This window comes from Camelus bactrianus, chromosome 3 (genome assembly GCF_048773025.1).
Source record: "Camelus bactrianus isolate YW-2024 breed Bactrian camel chromosome 3, ASM4877302v1, whole genome shotgun sequence".
Classification (NCBI taxonomy): domain Eukaryota; kingdom Metazoa; phylum Chordata; class Mammalia; order Artiodactyla; family Camelidae; genus Camelus; species Camelus bactrianus.
Window position 1 is genome coordinate 117,006,073 of NC_133541.1, and position 22,578 is coordinate 117,028,650.

At 36.0% G+C, this 22,578-nt stretch overlaps 1 protein-coding gene across 1 annotated transcript; it reads left to right on the top strand.

Annotated features, from left to right (window-relative positions):
• The first annotated feature begins 17,370 nt into the window (after window positions 1–17,370).
• On the top strand, window positions 17,371–18,342 carry LOC105068295 (olfactory receptor 2T1). The gene has a single exon (XM_010954144.1). It carries the CDS (start codon window positions 17,371–17,373, stop codon window positions 18,340–18,342), a length of 972 nt encoding a protein of 323 aa, XP_010952446.1.
• The last annotated feature ends 4,236 nt before the right edge of the window (window positions 18,343–22,578 follow it).

Below are 22,578 nucleotides of genomic sequence, written 5' to 3' on the forward strand. Positions count from 1 at the left end.
TATTTTTCACTTTCTATGGTACTAAGTTTTACATTATATAAAATTATAAAATGGGAGGGAAATAATTCACTTTTCATTTGAAAGTTGGAGCTGGACAATTCTTGGGAAGTTACAATATAATTTCTTTCCAGGAAGCTGGAACCCAGAATATATGTGTTTGTACTAACCTGTACACCCAGTTATAAACACTTGGACCATATCCCAAGTCCCTTAGACCACCTCTGCATGGTGCTGTGCCAGATTTTGTGCTTTAACCAATTTGACAAAATCCCAGCTGGGTTTGAGGATGTTCTACTGCTGACAGGACACGGGTGATGGTGGGTGAGGTAAACATAACCATGCCTCCTATCACACTGAAAAAGATTCTGCGTGGTAGACAAAATCTTTAACCAAATGGAAAAATCCACCTTGGAACACTGTGGGTTGGACTAACTAGTTAATCAAGGAAGTGGACTTGCTCCCATCTGATTCAGCAGGGTTATCACTTGCAAGCCAGAGGCAAACTTTCTGAGGCTTTCTATCTGGAAGGTACTTCGCCTCCAATCTTGTCCGACTGGCTTGGAAAGTACCATTTGCCAGGTGATAGGAGGGGCCATTTTCAACCCAGAGGATGGTGAGGCACAAGAAAGCAATAAACCAGAAGAGATGAGGCATGGTCCTGAGAACTGAGAACCAATTTGGGCTCCACTTGCAAAGACCATGTGAACTTCTGTATATCATATATGTAATAGAGACCCAATTTCCTCTTTTGTAAAGTTTGACTTAATGTAATGGTTTTCTTTATAAGATCAAATATGATATATGTACTAAATACCAACCATTACTTTAGCTTTTCATAACAAAGGTGATTGCCCTTCATGTTTATATTATTTTTCCTGGTTTTTTTTAAATTCCTCCATTTATATTTTTCTCTATCTTTCTCACACACATAAGCATGTTGTCTTATTCATTATACTAAGGGAAGGAAATTGATAATGTGTAAAATTAATACCCCAACTGTAGGGATTAAAATAAATTTCATTAGGAAAATTATAAAATTAAGAATAAATAGTGCATACTTTTTAAATGTAGTAGTTAAAACAGTAATGAGATAGCACTACACACCTATTAGAATGGTTACAATTCAAAATACTGTCCATAGCAAATGCTAGTGAAATGCAGTAACCCTCATTTGTTGCTGGTGGGAATGCAAAATGATATAACTCCTGTGGAAGACAGTTTGGCAGTTTCTTACAAATCCAGACACAGTCTTACCATATAATCTAGAAATTGTGCTTCTCAGGGCTTACCCTACTGATTTTTTTACACAAAAACCTGCATGTGGTATTTATAACAGCTTTTTATTTGATCACCAATAATTAATCAAGATGCCTTTCAGTAGATGAACAGATAAAGTGTGATACATTCATACAACGGAATGTTTTCAACAACAAAAAGAAATGAGCTACCAAGCCATGAAGTAAAGGAGGAATATTTAAGATATAAGACTACGTGAAGAAAGACAGTCTGAAATGCCTACATAATACGTGATTCCAACTGTATAGCATTCTGGAAAAGGCAAAATAAGGAGATGATAAAAAGATGATTGGTTCTTAGGGGCTGGAGAAGGAAGAGACAAATTAATGGAACACAGAGGATTGTTAGGGCAATGAAGCTGTTCTGTACGATACTGTAATGGAATATGATGCATTGGTCAGAACTCACAGAACTATAGAACATAGGGTGAATCCTAATGCAAACTATAGACTTTAGTTAATTATAATGTATGAAAATCAGTTAATCGATTGCAACAAATGTACCATACTGATGAAAGATATTAAAAATAGGGAAAAGAGAGGAAGTATATGGTCAAACTCCATGTGAAATTTTCTGTAAATCAAAAGGCTTCTAATATAAACCTTATTAATTAAAAAAACAAAAACAAACAAACTTCCTAAAACCCAGGTCACTCTCTGATGCTGCATTTCACTCAAGAAATCATTAGAATGGTGGAATTTGTAGAAGCAGGATGGAGACCAGACATTAAATTATAAGACGTTGTTAATGTAATTGGCTTTGTTTTGGGGATTTGGCTATGTGTATTTTGGAGGTGGGGGAGCAGTAAGGCTAGAATTTGGGGGGGATGAAAAATTAATTTCACCCCTTGGGCATACGGTAGCATTTCCTTGGTACTCTGCATTTCAAGTCAATACTTCTTTCCCATCGTGCATATATAATAAGGCATATATAACCTGTGTAAGGAGGGGAAATGAGTCATCTATATTTCTCGGAAGACTACTGCTGCAAGAGAAGCCCACGTTAGAGTGAGCAGAATGGTTTTCTCTCCAGAGGGTGTTTTTTAATTCATCACATGTCCAATACACTAAGAAGTTTATAAAGTTCAGGTGGTCTTAATTCTGCAGAGACACTGGAAAATTTTGAAGTCCTTTGATGGAACGTGAAGACAATCTCTCCACTTGTGAGCTATACAGACATGCCTGCAAGAAAGTCAGGTTGAATATCAGTGTCAGAGCCCATGGAAAGTGTCTTAAGACCTTCCTGTGGTGGAAACCAGCAAGCTAAATGTGCAACTTGTGTTTATAAAAGAATTAGTAATGACTGGAAGAGTGATTGATTTGGCTCTTAGAGCTGCCAGACACTCACTGTTTCTTAGATGACTGGGCTGCCTTGCCTTCAGTTTGTCCATAAGTGAAATGGGATATATTCTCACAGATTACCAATACAAAATAATTGCTGGTTCCCACAAGACAAAAAAAAAACTTGCCAACAATTTGAGTAGTACACAGGCCCTTTCATCAGCTTGAGGTAGACTATGGCCAGTTTTTAAGTTTTTGTTTTGGTTTATGTTCTGATGTTTAGAATGCAATGAACACATTCAGTGCTTTAAATATGTAGCTGTATGTAGCAAATAGAGCGAATTTTGGCATCAAGCCGTGTTCCTAAGAAGTCAATGGTTCCACCTACGAAGCATAGGACTATCCCTGGGAAGGAGTGCAGATGAATTGGGGACTATGGTAGGGAAGGGAGCCAGTGACTTAGATGACCTCCCCAATGGCCTGACAAGCAGCAGGCATTTCATAAATATTGGCCAAAGGAAATGTGGGAAAATTTCATACAGGAAGAGAATTCAAGGGAGTAAATTATCCTAGAGGGGATCTTGCCAATGGTAGGCCAGTGGCTTTCTGGACCACTGTGTCAAGAAATTTTTCAAGAACAAAATCTACATTTATGCTTTGTAAGAAGAGTCATGCAATCCCATTAACCAGGAGGTACATAGCAGGTTTCTGGGGATGAGGTCCAGGGCATAAGGTGCCAGACACAAATGTCTTGTATGTGTGATTACTGATCTTGCTCAATATGATCGTTCCAGAAATGGGAAAACAGTCTCAGAGATCTGAGTTGGCTTACACAGTCTACTATAAACTTCAGCACTAGCACAGGATGAGGATCTTCTGTTTAAAACAGTTTTACTTACTGTTCCATTCCTTGCTAGTAAGCATCCTCAACACTATTGCAGGGTTTGAGCCAAGATGGTGGAGTAGAGACTCACAGCTTGCCCTCTCCCAGAAATACGTCAAGAATTACATCTGCAAACCCGTTGAATCACACAGAACACCTACTGAACTCTGGCAGTGTGTTTCTCTCTTTGAAATACAGGAGGATTCTCACAAAATCCAGTAAGAAAAAAAAAAAAAAAAAAGAAAAGAAAAAATCAGTGCAGGACCAGTTCTGCAGGGAGAGAGTGGTGTAGGAAGATAGGCACCCTCATGTTAGGATGCCTCCTCTCTAGCCAAGAGGTCAGTGAGGACAGAAGCGGAACTTCCAAGGCTCAGAGGAGAAAGTGGGAATGGCTTGGCAGACAGAACTAAGGGAAACTAATAAAGTTCATAGCAATCCAGGCATCCTCATAAAAGAAGAGCAATCTCAAATAAACAATGTAATCTACCACCTAAAAGAATTAGAAAAAGAAAACCATAAGAAAACAAAAAACCTAAAGTCAGCAAAAGGAGAGAAATAATAAAGATCAGAGATGAAATAAATAAAATAGAGATTAAAAACAGTAGAAAAATCAAACCAAATGCTGTTTTTTTGAAATAGTAAACAAAATTGACAAAGCTTTGGCCAGGCTGACCAAGAAGAAAAAAGAAAGGACATAAATAAACAAAATAAGAAATGAAAATGGAGAAATTACAACCAACACAACAGAAATATGAAACATTATAAAAGAATACAATGAACAACTATATGCTATAAGGCAATAATTTTGACAACTTAGAAGAAATGGAAAGCTTCTAGAAACATACAATCTACCAAAACTGAATTAAGAAGTATTAGATCATTTGCAGAGACCAATCAGTAGAAGTGAAATAGAATCAGCAATAAAAAACCTCCCTGCAAACAAAAGTCCAGAACCAGATGACTTCACTGGAGGAACTCTATCAAACATACAAAGAAGAGCTCATACCAATCCTTCTCAAACTCTTCCAAAAAATTGAAAAGGAGGGAATGCTCCCAAACTGATTCTATGAAGCCACCATCACCCTGATACCAAAGCCAGACAAAGACACTACCAAAAAAGAAAACTATAGGCCAATATTGATGAACGTAGATGCAAACATCCTCAACAAAGTATTAGCAAACAGAATCCAGCAACACATAAAAAAGATAATACAACATGAGCATGTTGGGTTCATCCCAGGAATGCAAGGATGGTTTGACATACACAAATCAATCAAAGTGATACACCACATCCACAAGAGAAAGTATAACAATAATATGATCACCTCAATAGATGCAGGAAAAAATCTGATAAAATTCAACACCCATTTATGATAAAACCTCTCACCAAAGTGGGTATAGAGGGAACATATCTCAACATAATAAAAGCTATTGGTGAGAATGACAAACCTACAGCCAGGATAATACTCAATGGTGAAAACCTGAATGCCTTCCCCCTAAAATATGGAAGAAGATAAGAATATCCACTCTCATCACTTGTATTCAATATAGTATTGGAAGTCCTTGCCACAGCAATTAGACAAGAAGGGGGGGGGGGAAGGGATCCAAATTGGAAGAGAAGAGGTAAAATTGTCATTATGTGCAGATGACATGTTACTATATACAGAAAACCCTAAAGCCTCCACACAAAAACTACTAGAGCTAATAAAAGATTTCAGCAAGTTAGAAAGATACAAGATTAGCATACAGAAATCACTGGCATTTGTTTACACTCAGAATGAAATATCAGAAAAGGAAAGTAAAGAAACAATCCTGTTTAAAATTGCATCCAAAAAAATCGAATACTTAGGAATAAATCTGATCAAGGATGTGAAAGACATACACGGAGAGCTACAAAACATTGACTAAGGAAATCAAAGAAGACTTAAAGAAGTGAAAAGATATCCCATGTTCTTGAATTGGAAGAATTAATATTGTTAAAATGGCCATACTACCCAAAACATACTACAGATTTAATGCCATCCTTATCAAATTACCCAGGACATTTTCCACGGAACTAAAACAAATAATCCTAAAATTTATATGAAATCACAAAAGACCCAGAATTGCCAAAGCAGTAATGAAGAAAAAGAATGAAGCTGGAGGAATAACCACCCTTCCCTCAGACTTCAGACAATACTACAGAGCTACAGTAATCAAAACAGCATTGTATTACAAAAGCAGACATATGGACCAATGGAACAAAACAGAGAGCCCAGAAATAAATCCACAAGTGTTTGTTTAATTAATGTTTGACAAAGGACGCAAGAACATACAATGGAGTAAAGACAGTCTCTTCAGCAAATGGTGTTGGGAAAACTGGACAATGACATGTAAATCAATGGAGTCAGAGTACTCCTTCACATCATACACAAAAGTAAACTCAAAATGGATTAAAGACTTAAACATAAGACAAGACACTATAAATCTCTCAGAAGAAAACAAAGGCAAAACATTATCTGACATAAATCTCAGCAATGTTCTCCTAGGGCAGTCTACCCAGGCAATAAAAATAAAAGCAAAAATAAACAAATGGGACCTAATTAAACTTACAGGCATTTGCACTACAAAGGAAACCATAAGCAAAACAAAAATACAACCTACAGAATGGGAGAAAATATTTGCAGAAGATGAGATGGACAAGGGCTTAATTTCCAGAACATATAAACAGCTCATACAACATAATAACAAAAAACCAAACAACCCAATCCAAAAATGGGCAAAAGACCTAAACAAGAAATTCTCCAGTGACGATAGGGCCAATAGGCACATGAAAAAGATGCTCAATATCTCTATTTATCAGAGAAATGCAAATCCAAACTTCAATGAGATATCACCTCACACCAGTCAGAATGGCCATCATTAAAAAGTCTACAAACTATAAATGCTGGATAGGCTGTGGAGAAAAGGGAACCCTCCTACACTGTTGGTGGGAATGGTGTTTGGTGTAGCCATTATGCAAAACAGTATGGAGATTCCTTAAAAAACTAAAAATAGATTTACCATACGATCCAGCAATCCTGGGCTTATATCCAGAGGTAATCTTAATGCAAAAAGATACATGCACCCCAATGTTCATAGCAGCACTATTTACATTAGTCAAGACATGGAAAAATCTAAATGTCCATCAACAGATGACTGGATAAAGAAGTTGTGATATATTTATACAGTGGAATACTACTGAGCCATAAAAAGAATAAAATAATGCCATTTGCAGCAACATGGATGGACCTGGGGAATGTCATTCTAAAGGAAGTAAGCCAGAATAAGAAAGAAAAATACCACATGATACCACTTATAAGTGGAATTTAAAAAAAAAGAACATATTTACAAAACAGAAACTGATTCAGAGACATAGAAAACAAACTTATGGTTAGGGATAAATTGGGAGTTTGAGATTTGGAGATACTAATTAATATACATAAAATGGATAAACAACAAGTTTTTACTATATAGCACAGGGAACTATATTCAGTATCTTGTAGTAACTTATGGTGAAAAAGTATATGAAAAGGAATATATGTATGTTCCTATATGACTGAAGCATTGTGCTGCATATGAGAAATTGACACAACCTTGTAAACTGACTATACTTCAAAATATATATATATATATAATACTATTGCAAAAAAAAAAAAAAGAATTAGGAAAGTGCTCTCTGAGATTCAGGCACACAAACACATAAAGACACATACACACACACACTGCTTGTAAAGAATGGTTGCCAAGAGATTAAATCCAGCAATCATTGCCGATAGAAAATTTTAGATAGTAAACAAAAATAAAAGTATAATTCCTTACCACGATGAACTTTATCTGTCTCACACTAAGAAAAGATCCAGACAAAATGATAAAGTAATACATGCATTATTATGAATGTCTAAAATAATACAAAGAACCCATGTCCACCATGTTGGTTGACATTTCTGGGAAATTCTAAATAGTATGAGGCAAATAAAAAATTAATCTTTACATTTTAGAATGAAGAAGAGCATACGTTTATTTTTGTGCATTTGATAAGTGTGCAAAGTAAACATAATGTGAAACTTTCCAGATGTTTTTACTAATTAGAAATTGTCTGTTAACAGATTAAAAATAAATTAGTATTTAAAATCCAGCAGTTCCTCAGTATGCCAGAGGTAAATATTGACAAATACAAAAAGTTTGCAGAAATCATAACAAATAAAATAGTAAGGAATAAATGTAATAATAAATATACAAAAATAATTAGTAATACACAGAAACATACAGAATCCATACTCATACCCATACACATGAATACAAGAATATCCACACACTATACACAAATTGCAGCTCTTAAAGGTACTTAACCTAATACCTAACCAAATCAAAGGGCCTATCACACTCCGGGATGAGAAGAGTAATTTTGTAAAGATTTTAATGCTCTTCAAATCAATAAGTCTAGAGCTACTCTAATAAGAACTATAAAATAATTTTTCTATTTTTGTTTTTGAAACATAATAATGCAGTTCTAGATGTATGTTTCCTAAATAAGTGAGCAAATATTTATAAATCCTTTTGGAAGAGGAAGATGAAAGACCATTTCCTTTACCACATACAAAAACAAATAACATGTTGAAATAATCCAAATGGTGAGGTATAGTTTTAAAAAAGAGAAGGATCAGTACAGTACACTTGATGGGGTCCCTGATAAGTGTAAAAACTTAATATATGAAAAAATAGATATTCAAACTCATTAGAGGGATAATTTGTCAATAATTGGTGTCATTGGGATAATGAGGATAAATGTATCATTATTCAGAGGGAATATTGTATATTTCTGCTTCGCAGTCAGACCCTCAGATTCAAATTTAAAGAGTTATATTAAAAAAACACACACACACAAAGGAAAACCAATATAACTTCAAATAGTTTCATGTTTAAAACTATAAGAAAATCTTCTAAGCATGTAACAGAGGAAATAAAAATGAAAGAAGTAATGATGATATGCTTTGTTCCAGTAACTAAAACATAAATCAGTCAGTCAGTTGATCAATAATCTGTTTAACAAAAAACAATGAATAAAATTTAAACAGTAAGCAAATGCAAACACTACTTGAACTATATATGATAAACATATGTTCATACTTTTTTATAATTTTTATTGAAGTATAGTCAATTTACAATGTTAGTTTCACGTATACTGCTAAGTGATTCAGTTATACATGTACATACATATATATATTTTCAAATTCTTTTCCATTTTCAGCTCATTTCAAGAAATTGAATATAATTCCTTGTGCTATAGAGTAGGTCTTTTTTGTTCATTTATTCTATACTGTAATGTGTTTAAAACATAAGAAGTTAAAAAAATCCAATTAAATAAGAGCAAATGAAATGGGCAGACAATTTAGAAAAAAAAAAATTCCAAAACATTCAAGAAATTTCCTCACTAGAAAAAAAAATCAATTAAATTTTGGTACAAATTTAAAGTTGTAAATGGGTGTGTATGTGTATGCTTATCTGTTTATACTTATATATGTGGAAAGAGAGCTGTGAGGCTGCATCAGTGCAATGGGAACTATCAGACATTACAAAATATTTTGGAAATGCAAATTAAAAGTAAAACTTAAAAATAATTATACAAATTGACTAATTCTCATTGAAGAAAAATTTATGAAGGAAGCACTACAAGATCTAGATTTAAAATTAAGTGTGTATTGTTAGACTATAAATTACTACAGGCACTGTGGAAAACAGGATGGATGTTTCTCAATAAAAAGAAAAGGAAAAATAGAACTACCATATGACTCAACAATTCGACTCCTGAGTATATATCCAAAAGAAACCAAACATCGTTTTTCAAAAAAGATATATGCATCTTAATGTTCATTGCAGCTTTATTTACAATAGCCAAGATATGGAAGCAACCTAAGTGTCCATCAGCAGATGAATGGATAAAAAAGATGTGGTGTATGCATTTAAGGAATACTCCTCAGCCTTAAAAGAACAGAATTTTGCCATTTGCACCCATATGGATGGACCTGGAGGGCATTATGCTAAGTGAAATAAGTCAGACAGAGAAAAGCAAATACTGTATGTTTTCACTTATATGCGGAATCTTAAAAAATACAAAACTCGTGAATATGACAAAAAAAAGCAGAATCACAGATATAAAGAGAACCAACTAGTGGGTACCAGTGGGGAGGTGAGGGAGGGGCATTATAAGCGTCGGGGCTGGGAGGTGCAAACTATTAGGTGTAAGACAGGCTTCAAAGATGCATTGCACAACACGGGGAATATAGGCTATTTAAGTGATAACCCTAAGTGAAGTGTAATCTTTAATAGTTGTATAAAATTAATATATATATGTTAAAACTTGGATATGAAGCATTCAAAAAAACTTCAATCAAGTTAAAACAAGATTTATTTTTAAAAAGATGTTCATCGTTACGTGATTTATTAATGCCACAATTAAAACACATACTCATGAAAGTGGAGCATTGGTTAAATAAAATTGAGCAGATCCCTGGGGGAGAATAATGTGGCTTATGAATGCTACATTTGGAAGACTATTTCACTTCGTGGACTTCCTAAGTATTTTTTTGTGAAAAATCAAAATTGCCAAATTATATGTAAATACGCACATATGTAGGTTTCAGTGTGTAAATGTCATGTATATAACGTATACAATGGAAATGCAATTTTGTAAAGATAATCATCTCTATGATACACTTCGGTGACTATCTCTGAGTATTATGAGCACTTTTAATTTTTTAAACTTTTTCATATTTCCTCAAGTATATATATGTGTGTGTGTGTGTATCAATACCAGATAAAATAATTATTATTAGACTATCAATAAATTGCTAAGATAAATAATGGAAATTGGGCTATTTTAAAAAATCATCTTTATGGCTTTTCACATTAGGATCCATGATGCTGAAGGAAATTTCTGATGAAATGTTCAGGAAATCAGGATCTTGGCTTTGGAGCCCAGCAGTGGAAACACTTTTATTAAGGCCCATGTGACTTAGGGTTCAAGCTGTTCCACCCCATGAATGCTCTGTTCATTAGCTGGGACAAATCTGTCTCATTAAGGTCTGCTGAGATCCACAGGGAAGAGACCTGCTCTTTGCAAGAGCACTTCACTTCGTGGCCTTCTCAGAAAACTATTTAAACTCCTGCCTCTTCTCACTACGAGCATTTCCTGTTGCTCCAGGGAACCGAAACACAGAACACCCAGATACCGTCCAGCATTCTTTAATGGTCTGCAACTTTCTTTCTGCTTTTTAAGTTTTTCACAATTGTCCCTCACTGGTGTCTAAAAATCTCTTGAAAAGAAAGGAAGCAAGTGTTTTAACACATTTTTCTAGAAAGCTGGACTTGTGTGTTTTGTCCTGGCAGTTAAAAAAAAAAAAAACTATTTCAAGGATTTTTAGGGTATTTTTAAAATTTTCCTCTTGTAGATTTCTATTAAAAAATAACTCTTAGTAAGTTGTTGCACGTCTCTTTCTGAGCTAACTCTGTCATCAGTTGCTAAGCATAGCTCTAATTTATAATTCAGCAAATTCAGGTTCATAAGCCTAGAGTAAAAACCTCTGTCTTTTGGATCTTCATGGATAATGCGCAGAGAAGACCTGAGCACACAGCTGGATGAGATCTTGAAAGCTTTCTATTTATGGATACCCATGACTATGAATCACTTTGTGTTTTTCCTCCTTAATGTAAATGGGAGAGAAATTAAATCCACTAAGCTTAATCAAAGTCTTTTCTAGTAATGTATCACCTTCTACTTTCTGAAAAGTCTCTGTTCATTCCATGTCTTTTTCAGTTACTTCAAGTTCTTGTAGTTTGTGGGTCTTTGTGTTTGCTAAATTGCTTCACCTTTGATGAACCTACTTTACCCTGAATGACCATCTGGAGAAGATTCAGCTCCAAGTAAGTGACAGAGATGATCTTCTTTAGTTGGAACAAAGTTTAGGATCATATTAGACATTTGGGTAAATTTTATATGAATGATGTGTATTTAATTCTTTTATGCACACCAAGAGACTTGTGTAACATGGTCTTTTTAATGTGTAGCATTCATACTGCATGTCCCAGAAAAAGATATGAGAAATGTAGGGTGATGAGGTTAAACAAGGAAGGATATAGGAAAAATAAATCAATAATTTTATGGCTTTTTAAAAAGTAAATGAAATTGACACAACATTGTAAACTGACTATAACTCAAAAAAAATGTTAAAAATAAAAAGTAAATGATTCAATTCAATGGTTTGAGATTTTACCTAAACAATGAAAAGGTCTTGATTCAATTAAGCAATTCAGTGACTCATCCAGGAGCTTCTGCAATACTTAAACCAAGTCTATATATTCCTCTCTACTTAATATCTTAATGAATATCCATGTCTTTCAAAACTGTGCAGTAAGATCAGAGGTGACAAATAAAATTTTGATGAGCACCTCGCCTGGCCTGTCTTAATGACACTTTAAATATTTGCTGGGTATGGAAATGACTAAGCTTCCACATCATTTTTTAGGGGTCTGACAATACGCACGCTTTATATGATGTTAACAAGATTTATGCAAACTAAATCTTAGGGCGTAGAGGTAAGGGAATCTACCACTCATAGGTTGCACATCCCATGTGCAGGTTCAGTGGGGAAGTAACTGCCCCACGCCCTCCATCCCCACTGCAAGTTCATTGAGAAGCAGATCGCTATTTGATTAATTTGGGGAATGATCGAGAGTACATATTGCAAATCTTGGGTTTTAAGGATACAATAAGATGGAACTGTGCAACTAATCTTTTCTATAAAATATTTTTGTGTCTTTGTGTTTAATTTTAGCAAAACCTTTACTCCTTTAAAAAAAATATATATATATAGTTTAAGCAAACCTTAGCCATGTGAATTAGAAGGGATAGGAGAATACTAATTGAAGGGCTAAATGAAAAATTTGCACTGAATCCTCATTTATTGAGCACAGACTATGAACCAGGCTTTCTGATTCCCTGCTAGTGTTTCATTCCCCTCTACTCGAGAGTCAAATCCTTTGTATGCTTGCATTCTTTTTATGGATAAGAACACTGAGGGTTGGAGAATGACAGGAACTTGACTTAAGGACACATAGGCAGACCCCTATGGGAATTTTCAAATATTTACATGCATACATTCTCATATTTACCAATAATTTTGAAATAACTAGCATGTATGTGCTTAACACTAACTAGCCCTTTACTTTGCATTGTATAAAATATACAAGCCTAGGGCTCCACCTGGTTTCAGCAGTGCAAGCATTTCACATATCACTTTTCCATAATGATTTTCAAAGATGTGGACACCTGCATTCCTCAGATGCACTCTGCCAGCGGTTCCACAAGCAATCTTCTAGTGGCCACCATATTGAAGCACAGAAGAAACTCCTTTCAGAAAGAGTGAAGCTCTCTAGTTGTGGGGCTTATCTAGGTGTGTGGTCTTTTTAAGAGTCCTGGCAGGAGGAGTATATGGTTAACAAAGGAATGTGGTTCTCAATAGCTCCCTGGAGTGATGGCCCAAAGAGTAATGGACCCCTGATGAAATTGTCTGAGTACATTAGCATTTCATTATCTAATAATTGTTTGATTCAATTTGATTTTATTCTCTATCATTCCAACTTTTTGAAATGCTGAACAGAATTTAGGAACACAGAGAGGATCTAGAAATATATGTAAATATTTGTATTTATTTGCAAACTTGAACAAGTATGGATTGGGCCTTGCTAGAGGACCCCACATGAGAAGATGCAACTGGAAGTTATAATTTGTATATAATGAGCCAACAGTGTGACATGTCTGATATAAAAACAGAAAAAAATAATATTTCCAGGGTATTCTGCTTAGAAAATTCTGCCTAGGGTTAACTCTTGAAATTAAGATACTGCATTTTAAAACAGACATTGCAAAAGATCACCCCAAATTATTACCTGAAACTTGAGTATTTCAGCAAAGGATATATAGATTAATGCACAGAAGAATTGGAAAGCATAGAGTGACACAGAGGAGGGTGAAAAAAGTCTCTGAGGTTGTCAACTGAAGAGAATGCATAAAAAGTTGAAAGTTACGTTTTATTAGGTGGACTTCTTGAGGACTAGAGCCCGGCAGGCAGCCTCTCAGATCATTCGAAGAGACTCTTCCAATGTGGCAAAGGAGAAGCCAGGATATATAGGCATTTTTGCAACAAAGGCCAGGTAGTCAGAACATCAAAAGATTACTGTTAATTAAAGAAAATCAGATATCTCAAGTTAAAGGCTTTAGCACTTTTCTGTGTATGGGAACATGCAAAGATCTGGGCTCACTGAAATCATTCCTTTGATATGCACCTTAGTTCTCTAGGGCCAGCATCCTGTTCTTGCCCATCCTGAGTCCCTTCAGTGTACACCACTGCAGGTGGCAGCAGAAGCCAGGCTGCCTGCTGGTCCTCATCCTGAGTTCCCTCTGCTCACTATTGGGCAGGGGGAAAGGGGGTGCAGGTAGTGGCTGACGACTTGATGGCCACAGCATCCTTCGTTTGCCGATATGGCTGGCAATACTTTTCATTCACATAGTCATGGTCACACTATGAAGGACTTATGTTAAAATGGAAAAAACTACCTCTGAGTGGGTCTAGAGGGCAACAAAGCGGGTTTTATGAGCAGCTTTTAATCCAAGTGAATATAGAACTTCCTGGCAAAGGGCTGTTGCACTGAAGGAGCAGGAAGCACGCTTTTTCATGTGGCAGAAAGCTCACCAGTGGGTCACATATAAGCGGGGAGGACTGCGGTTTACAACTTTGAGATTCTATTGTCAGTTAATTTCACGGACAGGCTTGGTGACCCTCACAGTCACAGGCAGAAATTGCATCCTAACTTAAAGTTAAGTAGGAAAAAGTAATTTTGAACTATCCCCACTCAACCAAATGTGTACCTCTGACAAAACAGGAGATGATATTTGCAAATGTCAGGATGTAACAATGCATTACTTTTACGTGATGCGTGGTATAGTATAATAAAAAAGTAATTTAAGTCGCCCTTAAAGGTAATTTAACTCAATAAAGTCGTGCCACTTTTGCACAATCACTGTTTTTTGGTTATGTTCTCATATCTTGCAGGCTCAGCATATCTATGCTTCTCAAAGACATTACGTTCTCATCAGGTTTAAATGTGATGCACACATCTTTCTAAGGATTTATACAAAAAACATTTCCTTCAAGTAAAAGGATTTCTGGGGGGAAATACAGAATCTAAATGCTGAATTATTTCCACTGGGAGTGCCAGAGTCTATAAACCTGAAACTCGAGGTATTTACAATGCAAATTAATAGATTTTAGTTGGATATGTATATTGCTTAATGAGAAACTGGGAATTATCACGTATATACTAATAATTTTGAGATAACTAGCATATATGTGCTTAACACTAACTAGCCCTTTACTTTGCATTGTATAAAATATTCCACCTTATAACTATGGATTTTTAATTTGATCTGTAGAGTAATCCTGAATGTTATATCATCTGAATTTAATATAAATGAAATCTGAGGCTTAGAGTGTTTAGGGAGAGAAGCCACAGTCACAGAGTTAATTTATATCATGGCCAGGAGACCTCAATTTATCTGATTCAAAATTTTGTTTTACTGTATGTCTGTTACCTCATTTCAGGAGTAAATTCCTGTATAAAGTCACAGAATCATTTCAGACAATTTATAATCATTTTCATTTGTACGAAATCATAGAAAAGCAATAAAATCCGTGCCCAGCAGAAATTCATGTGTAGCCTTCTCATTATGTGCCCCCCCTAGTGAGACAGCAGATAGTAATTTTACCAAACAGGGCTTGCTGTCTTACAAATTAAACTTTTTATGTGCAATCGAGAGGGTAAGACCAGTTAGCTGCAAAATGGAGAAGCCTTTGGAGTTGACTCTGTTATTGTTGGAACTATAGGGCCAGGCAGAAAAACACTAGAACAGCAGAAAAAGTATTAAAAGATTAAGGAATGAATGTAGATCGAGAGCAAAGAAAGCTACTTGACTTTGTAAAACAATACATAACTTCCCTCTGTGACTAGAACTTAGTACACGCAAAAAAAGTTAGACCCAAAATGCGGAAGGTGTGGGAGCAGTTAAAATATTACTAATATTTAAGCTATTCCATAAATTGGACAGAAGCTTTTTTCCTTTAGAAGCATATTTTAACAGTAAAAGAAGAATGAGGCAGGTTCTGAGGGATGATGAAATGGTACGTGGTGTCAGGCAAATTTATGAGACCTGGCAACAAAGATTACGAAACTAGCAAAACAAAAAAAAAATTAAAAAGATAAACATGAAAAATAGAGTTAAGTCTCTTAAAATTCAGCAGTCCATATTATAACAGTTAATGTGGTATACTCCTGAATATGACTAATTTTCATGGCTCACATTAATGAGTACGCATAGTTAAAAATCTAATTATTCACATTTAATGACTCACTTTGTCAGCACATTTTATTTGATAACTAATTTGTGTAAGGGCACATAGTGAATTGAGAGTCAACAGATACAAAACACTTGGCACAAAGTAAACTCTTCACAGTATCATTATAATTACTCTCGATAATATTTTTTTCTATACAGTTGACTCAAATGCTCATACTTGTAGTATATTTAGAGGAACATAGACTAGTTGGATCAATTTAACTTCCAACCATGTTGGTAAAATATATCTCATCTTGACATATTTAACTTTAAACATATGGAAAATCATCCTTAACTTTCAAACAATTTGTTGTGAATTTTTTCCTTTATCATCACCTGAAATTATATAAAAGAGTCAATGAGTTTTTCTGAATTACAGATAACTATGAAAAAATTCCAGTTTCCAAAACTAATCAGTAGATTATACTTCAGTGCATATGTTCTTGTGCTATTCCCTCTGAATCCTAATTGCTGATGCTAAATGCTAAAGCTAATTAGCCAAAATCCTACAATGGAAATTTCTTTTTAAAAAATCAACAAAAATAATTCTAGAATCAGTGAATGCCTCTTGTACTGGGTGATCCCTTCACATCTGGGTTTGCAAGAGTAATTTCCATTCCTCACTTGATTTCCGCCATTCAGTTTTGCCTGCAATATAGACAAAATGGCACCAAGAGAACACTCATAACATACTGACTTGCAGCCCAAATGGTAAGGCACTCATATTTGTGGCTAAATGGCCGACATTCACTATCAACAGCCAGTATTGAGATGTTTCGAAGATGGTGGTGATGATGATGATAATAAAGATGCACTGAATAAGGATACCAATTTAAAAGCATCCAAGGTGGTACATTCACACACACAGACACACACACACACACACATACAACAAACCAGGGTATATTTAACTCCTGTATAGCATTGAGGGTTGTTGTATGTATCACTGTGGTACAATAGTATTGCTGACATCATCTTATTCAATGACTATAAAGAACTTTTGATTTAAAATAATCAATTTTATTGAAAAACATTTTAGAATAGTTTGTTGCTAAGAATGAGTAGCAAAGAAATGTGAAAACTACGTTATTTAACTTTTTATTGATGTATACTTGACTTACAATATTGTATTAGTTTATACATTCTTTTTCATTGCAGGTTACTACAAGCCATTGACTACAGATCCCTGAGGGACCTTGTTTTTTTTAAAATTTATTCCGTACACAGTAGTTTGTATCTGCCAATCCCAAACTCTCAATTTATCCCTCCTTCCTCCATTCTGTTTGTTTTCTGTGTCTGTGACTCTCTTTCTGCAAAAAATATTTTAAATGCTTTCTTCCAACTTAGAAATTTACTTCCTAACAATCAGTCTGTATGCTATGTTAATTTCCTGCAAATATCATGGTTTTATTTGGAAGGTTCTAGGTCACAACAGCGCCATCATGGGATCCATGGAAGGATACAACACATCCTCTACGGACTTTATCTTCATGGGGTTGTTCAACAGACAAGACACATCAGGCCTTCTTTTTGCCATCATCTCTCTCATCTTTTTCACTGCGTTGATGGCCAATGGGGTCATGATATTCCTGATTCGCACCGACTCATGCCTCCACACCCCCATGTACTTCCTACTTAGCCACCTCTCCCTCATTGACATGATGTACATCTCTACCATCGTGCCCAAGATGCTGGTCCATTACCTGCTGGGTCAAAGGACCATCTCCTTCGTGGGATGCACAGCTCAGCACTTCCTCTATCTCACCCTTGTGGGAGCTGAATTCTTCCTGCTGGGCCTCATGGCCTATGACCGCTACGTAGCCATCTGCAACCCCCTCCGCTATCCCGTCCTCATGAGCCGCCGTGTTTGTTGGATGATTATAATAGGTTCCTGGTCTGGGGGCTCTCTGGATGGCTTCCTTCTGACCCCCATTACCATGAGTTTCCCTTTCTGCAACTCCCGGGAGATTAACCATTTCTTCTGTGAAGCACCTGCCGTCCTGAAGTTGGCTTGTGCAGACACAGCTGTCTATGAGACAGTAATGTATGTGTGCTGTGTTTTGATGCTTCTGATCCCTTTCTCTTTGGTGATTGCCTCCTATGCCCAAATCCTGACCACAGTCTACCACATGAGCTCAGTGGAGGGGAGGAAGAAGGCGTTTGCCACCTGCTCATCTCACATGACAGTGGTGACCCTGTTCTATGGGGCTGCCATGTACACCTACATGCTGCCACACTCTTACCACAGGCCAGAGCAAGACAAAGTCTTCTCCGTGTTCTACACTATCCTCACACCCATGCTTAATCCACTCATCTATAGTTTGAGGAACAAGGATGTGACCAGAGCTATGAAGAGGGCACTGGCCAGGTGCAAGGGTGTACAAAGAGTGTCAGGGATGCCTTTTGACACTTGATTCTTTCCCATGCAGGTGGTGAATGGGAGCCTCTGTGGCCGGTGTGGCAGTGCTCTCAACGAAAGATTAAATTGGAGGGTACATTCAACTGTGCAGAAAAAAAAAAGGATCTATAAAAAAAAATGTATCCTCTTGGTCTTCCTTCCCTCATCTCTTCTTTCCTTTCTCACATCTTCCTATCCTCCTTCCCTGCTCACATGTGTTCAAAATAAATGCTCAGTGGTTTCCAAAAACACAAATTAAAATTTCTTGCTCTGCAATTTTGCCTTTGGGGACTAAAATAAACTGTATGCAATTTTAAATGGTATGAGCTATGTTAAGGAGTACAGAACGGAAGATATTACTTTGGGGGTGAATGTTACTGCTATGTAACTCTAGCTTACCATCTAAAAATGAGAGAAATATCATTGTTTCTTCTATTTTTAGAGTAATACTCTTCCCCAGCCATAAGAACTGTCTTATATGTTCTAATTTGTCAAGTGGTAGGAAAAGTCACTGAAAGTGTTTTACTCAAAAAGCTATTGTAATCATTAAAATCATTAGGCGATTTTTAAAAGTTTCTGTAGAAAGACAGTATTTAACTTCTGCTTGTTTGCAACACATTAGTAGGAACTACTTGTCAGTTAAGTAAAAATTGGATGAGAGTAAAGGACATTGCCCAGAGAAGACAACATGACAGGGCTGAATGCATGAAAGCATTTCTAAGATGTTGGAGAAACATACAGGGGTACCAGCTGGGAGGATGCTAATATATTTTTTGAATATATCACAAAGTCAACAAGATTAAGCATATGTTAGCCTGGTAATAGAAGTTAGCTCACAGTTCTTATCCATATCCCCACTAATCCAAGGAATTCAGGGCAGAAAGGATGTGACAAATCATGTTCAACGTCCCACTGGATTATATAAGCTATTCACTCAGTGATCAAAGGGGTAACTTTATTAAATTATTAATGATCATAATCATATTGGTCAATTGGTCTAAAAGGCAATGATTTAAATGCTTTGTCAGATTCATCATCCTTTATTACTCTCATTATAAATGAAACACTCATTATAAATTCCAATTTGATGAGAACAGTGGAGGTCATGGATATAATGGAATTCTTTAGGGTAACATTTTTAATCAGTGCCCTGGACTGTAACGTTTCAAGGAATGTGATCGATAGGATGCTGTGTCTTTCAGATCCAGCTTCCTCATTCATCCATCCATTTATTTGCTCATTCATCATAGCTGTGAACAAAATAGACAAAGCACCTGTGCTCAAGAAGTTTGCATTCCACTGGGGGCAAGACAATGAAAACAAAAGTCAAGCAAAAAAGCAAGCAAGCAATCTGTATTTCCACCACATTTTATGTGACAGCAGCCACTACAGTGGAACATATTCATAATTTGTGCTCTAGAAGGTTCATACTTGAGTGAATTCCTAACAGAAACATGTGCATAAGGGTTACCAAAAGTCGCACAGTGACAAACAAAAACTCAGAAGTGACCCAAAAGCTCACTGATGGTGAAATAAAAAACAAATAAATAAAGAGTGACATCGTCAATACAATAAGAGTAGGTGTTCTAACATCACTGGGAGCAACATTGCTTAGTCTCAAAAACATAACGTTGAACTAAAGAAGCAAGTCACAAAGGGTGTATTTATATAACGTACAGATCTAGCGAGACTAACGTGTGCTTTGGGAAGGTTGGTGGCTGAAGGTGTGCAAAGGAAGACTTCTTGGTGCTCATAGTTTTCTGTTCCTTGGTGTGGATGCATGACACAGTCAGCGTTGACTCTGAAAAATGATCACGTTCAAATTTTTGTATGTTTATTTTTGACTGTTGAGTATACTACAATAAAAAAGCTAAAACATATGTCATATTTTATTTGTCAACTTATAAGCTCTGTAAAATTTACTCAGTGGAATTTTATTTTTTTGCCAATATTATTGAGAGTGATGGGATCTGAAGGATACTTCTCATGGCTTCGAGGACAACACAGGCACTGGTACCCATGAAGACTTTGAGTTCTCCAATGTCTTGACAGTTCTGGGAATCATGGGAAACTCCTCTTGGTGTTGAGCACCACACTCACTGTGTCAGGGTACTGATTTAATTGGCTTTTCAATCCAGGCCAGGTCAGCTTGAACTGACAGAATTTTCCACACAGAACCCAAGCCCCTAGCCCTTGATTCAGTCTGCACTTGCCCATTTGATTGGAATCCTCAGAACTTGGCTCTGTCCTCAGACTCTACATTAGAAATTACTGGTGGATTAGTCCCCAGTATTGCATTTGATTGGACTATCCCAGTCCACAGTCTTAATTTTTTGGAGTCTGCAGAGTCAGTCCTTTCCTCAGTCCCCAGTTTCACAGTGAGAATTGCTGGTGGTATGCACAGGCCTACTATTGGCCAGTTCACAGTGACATCTCTCTGGTTTCTGCTGATGTGTTAAATGTACACATGAGGTAAAGGCTATTTCTAACGGAATCTCAAAACCAAAAGTCATAAAAGTTGATGGACATGACTAAAGCACATAAAAGCTGTTAGAGTGCATGTCATTTATTTCTCAGACTACCTGTGACAGTACGTTTGTAATGGAATGAGTTAGATTGACACTAGGTCAACCTGTGCAACAAATGAGGTACACAGTAAAACATCCCATGACCCCCAACCCAGCGGTGGATGCTGCTTTGGTATTAGTTTGAGTCTGGCACCGAGAGACCCAAGTCTTAGCAAAGAAAGTGGAATCCTCAACTTCCAAATAATTGAGCATGCCACTTTCCAGCCCATCTGCTTCATTTATGTCTAAGAACTGTGGCCCCAGAAGATGTAGATATCCACAAAAAAGACAAAATCTTGCAAAAGACAATCTAAAGGTGCAATGACTCTTATAAAGAAGGTTCTAATGAGACAAGAGCTTTCATGCTGGTCAGGCAGATGGGCTCTTATCTTTGCCAGGCATCTTCTCCCACCCTTTAAGATGAAGGGGTCACCAGGAAAGATAAATTCTGATTTTATACAAGCACTGTCTGGAGGAAAACACAAAAAGGGTCCTGGTAGCTGGTAATGGATGCTGCTCCCTATTCGTTTCCATATTCTTTTTCATTAAAGGTTATTACAAGATATTGAACATAGTTCCCTGTGCTACACAGCAGAAACTTTAAAAATCTGTTTTTGTATATAGTGGCTAACATTCGTAAATCTCAAACTCCCAAATTTATTCCTTCCCACCCCGTTTCTCTGGTAACCATAAGATTGATTACTATGTCTGCAGGTCTGTTTCTGTTTTGCAGATGAGTTCATAGTGTCCTTTTTTCCTTTTTTTTTTTTCTTTTTTAGATTCCACATATGAGTGATATCATATGGTAATTTTCTTCCTCTTTCTGGCTTACTTCTCTTAGAGTGACGATCTCTAGGTCCATCTGTGTTGTTGCAAATGGCATTATTTTATTCTTTTTTATGGCTGAGTAGTATTCCATTCGTTTTTCTTGCTTTAACCTCTACTTCTCTCTCTCCATCCCTTTGGCTTCCTGGATCACATTTCTTGGGGAAAATGTACAATGTAGTGTTTATTTTCTAAGATCAAATTTCTGAGAAACTCAAGTTAAGGGAGGTCCTATATGAAAATAATTTAATAACAGTTATCTTAAGTTGACCACAATCCTAAAAATGTAGGAAGCACAGAAACTTTTCTGAAGTATAAGAAAATAATTCTCAGCCAACAATACTAGAATAATTGAATTATTTTTCTCTTTTCTTCACAGAAAATGTCATTGTCTTATAAAGTTCAACCACAGAATATGCAGTCCAAAATTGTTGAAAAAATGGTTAAAGTTGTGTGTCAAGCAGTTAAATCACAATATTATGTTACTGTTTTTTATGAATTTCATTTAGGCATTTATTAGCTTTTTCAATTTGTAATTTGAATGGATTTCTTTTTTTACCCAAAGAGAATATTTATGTTTGTATCTAACTGTGTAAACATGAATAAGGCTCCTTGTATTACATAATCTTCAGAACTTCAGGATCAGAAAATCTGAAATCCAAACTTCATTTATGTACGTAGCAGGAAGTGTTAAATGTAAATTGCATGATAAAGACTCAACAGATAATGCAGAGGGAGATAACAACATAGCAAAGTTCCTTGGCCAAAGATTTTTTTGTTTCCCAAAGAGTAGAATGTGGGCACTTGTGAGATTATTAGAAAAAAAGGGGAAAGAGTATCTTATTCTTGAAATAACTCAA

What these genes read in the sequence shown, in the direction of transcription:
- LOC105068295 (XM_010954144.1), top strand. Translation starts at nt 17,371, where the DNA reads ATGGGATCCATGGAAGGATACAACACATCCTCTACGGACTTTATCTTC.